The sequence below is a fragment of the Terrapene carolina genome, unplaced genomic scaffold (assembly GCF_002925995.2).
Source record: "Terrapene carolina triunguis isolate 2854851 unplaced genomic scaffold, T_m_triunguis-2.0 Scaffold32998, whole genome shotgun sequence".
NCBI lineage: Eukaryota > Metazoa > Chordata > Testudines > Emydidae > Terrapene > Terrapene triunguis.
The window spans coordinates 1-2,992 of NW_020697349.1; the positions used below are offsets into that span (position 1 = coordinate 1).

The following is a 2,992-nucleotide window of genomic DNA, read 5'->3' on the forward strand; positions in this document are numbered from 1 at the left end:
ACCGTGCAGCCAGGAACAGGGGGTCCAGGGGGTGTCACACCCCTGGGAAGGGGGAGATCAGGGGGGTCACTGGTAGGCACCTTGCCTGCAAAAAAGGGGGTCATTGGGGGTCCCACACGACCACAAAGTGCGGGCACCACAACCCCAGGAAGGGGAGGTTGGGGGGGGGGTGACGGGGGCCCCACCCCCCCCCCCGGGGGGGGGGGGGGGGGGGGGGGGGCTGCCCCCCGCGCAGAGGGGATTGTGGGTAAGGAGGGGAGCGGGCACAGAAGGGGATTCTGGGTAGGATGGCAGGGGACGCATAGAGGATTCTGGGTAGGGAGCGAGGGGGCACAGAAGGGGATGTTGGGTGGGGGGTGGCAGAGGGGTTCTGGGCAGGAGGATTGTGGGTAAGGGGGCGAGGAGTGCTGCAGAGGGGCATTGTGGGTAGATGGAGTGTGTGGTGGCAGGCAGGGGGCCATCAGGGCTGCCCCTCTACGTCCCCGCCCCCCTCCCTGTCAGCGCCCCCCGGGCTCTCCCCCAGCAGGCGGGCGAGCTGGTCCAGGACCTGCTGCAGGGTCCGGGCCAGGCGCTGGGCGTGGGTCTCACGGCAGCAGTTGAAGGCTGTGATGGCAAAGTTGACGTGGGCGTCCAGCGGGTTGTAGCAGACCCCGTAGCCGTCTGGCACCTGCGGCCCGTAGATCATCAGGCAGTCGGAGCGCGAAGCCACCTGGCGGGGTGTGGGGAGAGCGGGGTGAGGGGGGCGGACAAGTCCCCTCCCCCTGCCTGCACCCCAACGTCCACCCAACCTGAACCCCCCACCGCTGATGACCTCCAGTGAGGAGGCAGGATAAGAACCCACTACTGCTGCCTGCGAAGAGAGCTCCCCCCAACACCCCTGGGCAGGGAGAGGGGAGGGAGCACGAACGGGTGTTAGTTGGGGGGCAGAGGCCCATATCTGCCTGGTGAGCAGCCATCAGTGGATGGCAACGGTACAGGGGGTAGCTGGTGCGGGGGAGGGTGTAGCTGGGGGGTCCATACCTGCCTGGTAAGCAGCAGGTAGCACGTGGTGATGGTGTAGGGGCGCCGTGGGGCGGGTGAGGGTGAGTTGGGGGGCGCCGTGGGGCAGTACCTGGCCGGTGAGCAGCTGCCAGTGCGTGGCGATGGCGTAGGGGCTCCATGGGGCGGGTGAGGGTTAGTTGGGGGGCACCGTGGGGCAGTACCTGGCCGGTTAGCAGCCGGCAGTGCGTGGCGATAGTGTTGGGGCGCCGTGGGGCAGGTGAGGGTTAGTTGGGGGGCACCGTGGGGCGCCGTGGGGCAGTACCTGGCCAGTCAGCAGCCGGCAGTGCGTGGCGATGGCGTAGGGGCTCCATGGGACGGGTGAGGGTTAGTTGGGGGGCGCCGTGGGGCAGTACCTGACCGGTCATCAGCTGGCAGTGTGTGGCGATGGCGTAGGGTCTCTGTGGGGCGGATGAGGGTTAGTTGGGGGACGCCGTGGGGCAGTACCTGGCCGGTCAGCAGCCGGCAGTGCGTGGCTATGGCGTAGGGGCTCCGTGGTGCGGGTGAGGGTTAGTTGGGGAGTGCCGGGGGGCGCCGGGAGGCAGTACCTGGCCGGTCAGCAGCCGGCAGTGCGTGGCGATGGCGTAGGCCGTGTCCATGAAGATCCCCGGCAGCCGCTGCCCGTCCCCGATGGCCGCCAGCTTCAGCCCCAGCAGGTGCCGGTCGATGCCCTGCCCGGCCAGCACCTGCGGGGAGAGGGTCACAGCCCGGACGCCTGGGTCCCAGCCCAGCCCCACCCCCGCCCATGTGGGGAGAAGGTCCCAGCCTGCACACCGTCCCAGCCCGGACGCCTGGGTCCCTGCCCTGCACACCATCCCAGCCCGGACGCCTGGGTTCCAGCCCCGCCCCACCCCCGCCCATGTGGGGAGAAGGTCCCAGCCCGGATGCCTGGGTCCCAGCCCCGCCCCACCCCCGCCCATGTGGGGAGAAGGTCCCAGTCTGGACGCCTGGGTCCCAGCCCCGCCCCACCCCTGCCCACGTGGGGAGATGGTCCCAGCCCTGCGGGGGATGGGGGGTTGGCTCACCTGTTCGGTCCTGGCGCTCTGAGATTCCACCGCCGCCTGCAGCAGGGACAGCGTCTCCTCGTCCTGGGGGCCGGGGGAGCTGGGTCAGAATGGGGGGTGCTGGGGGGCAGGGGGACGGGGTAAGGGCAGGGCGTGTGGGGAACCGCTGGGCGGGGGGACTCGTGCATGGCACAGGCCAGGTGCAGAACGGGGGGGCTGTGGGGAGCAGTGGGGAGGGCCGTGGGGCGCAGTGGGAGGGTGCAGGGGGGCAGTTACCTGGCTGTGGGGTGCAGGGGGGACTGTAAGGGTCCGCGGGGGGGTTACTGGGCTGTGGGGTATGTCCATGGCCCGGGCCAGGCGCAGCACCAGGGGAACCACGGGGCACAGTGGGGGCGCAGGGGGGGCGCGTGGGGGGGTTACCTGGCGGTGGGGGGCAGGGGGGGCGCGCGGGGGGGTTACCTGGCCGTGGGGCATGTCCATGGCCCGGGCCAGGCGCAGCACCGGCGGGGCCGCGGGGCGCACGGCGTCCGTCCGGCCCAGGTGGAAGCGGCGAAGTGACACCACCTCGCTGGTGGCGCAGAGCGAGCCGTGGGTCCTGGGGGAGACAGGGTCAGCCCCACACCAAACCCCCCAGTGCCTCACCTCCATCCGCCCCACACAGACCCCCCCCCCACTGCCCCACCCCCAGCCTGGTCCCCCAGGGCTGCCTCCGCCCATACCCGCCGGGGCCCCCACCTGTAGTAGGCCAGCTGCAGCGCCACCTGAAAGAGGGAGTCGGGGCGCAGCCCCCAGCGCTTGGGGAGCCCCTGCCCGAACCCCCGGTAGGTGAAACAGCTGATGTCCAGGTCTGTGATCAGGCTGGGGGGAGAGAGGTGTTAGATGGGGGGCTGGGCCCTCCGTCCCCCAATAGCGCCCCCACCCCTCTGCCCTCCCAATAGCCCCCCCTCTGC

General features: G+C 71.1%; 1 protein-coding gene across 1 annotated transcript in view; it reads right to left on the reverse strand.

The window, feature by feature from the left end:
- Window positions 1–205: 205 nt before the first annotated feature.
- The window catches only part of LOC112125370 (carnitine O-acetyltransferase-like), a gene marked incomplete at its 5' end in the record, with an annotated part of 7,007 nt that continues 4,220 nt past the window's right edge, over window positions 206–2,992 (reverse strand). Inside the window, 5 exons of the mRNA XM_026663265.2 lie at window positions 206–709; window positions 1,587–1,724; window positions 2,064–2,126; window positions 2,502–2,637; window positions 2,778–2,900. Of these exons, the coding sequence (XP_026519050.1) occupies window positions 461–709; window positions 1,587–1,724; window positions 2,064–2,126; window positions 2,502–2,637; window positions 2,778–2,900 (709 nt within the window). The remainder of the gene's footprint in view (window positions 710–1,586; window positions 1,725–2,063; window positions 2,127–2,501; window positions 2,638–2,777; window positions 2,901–2,992) is intronic.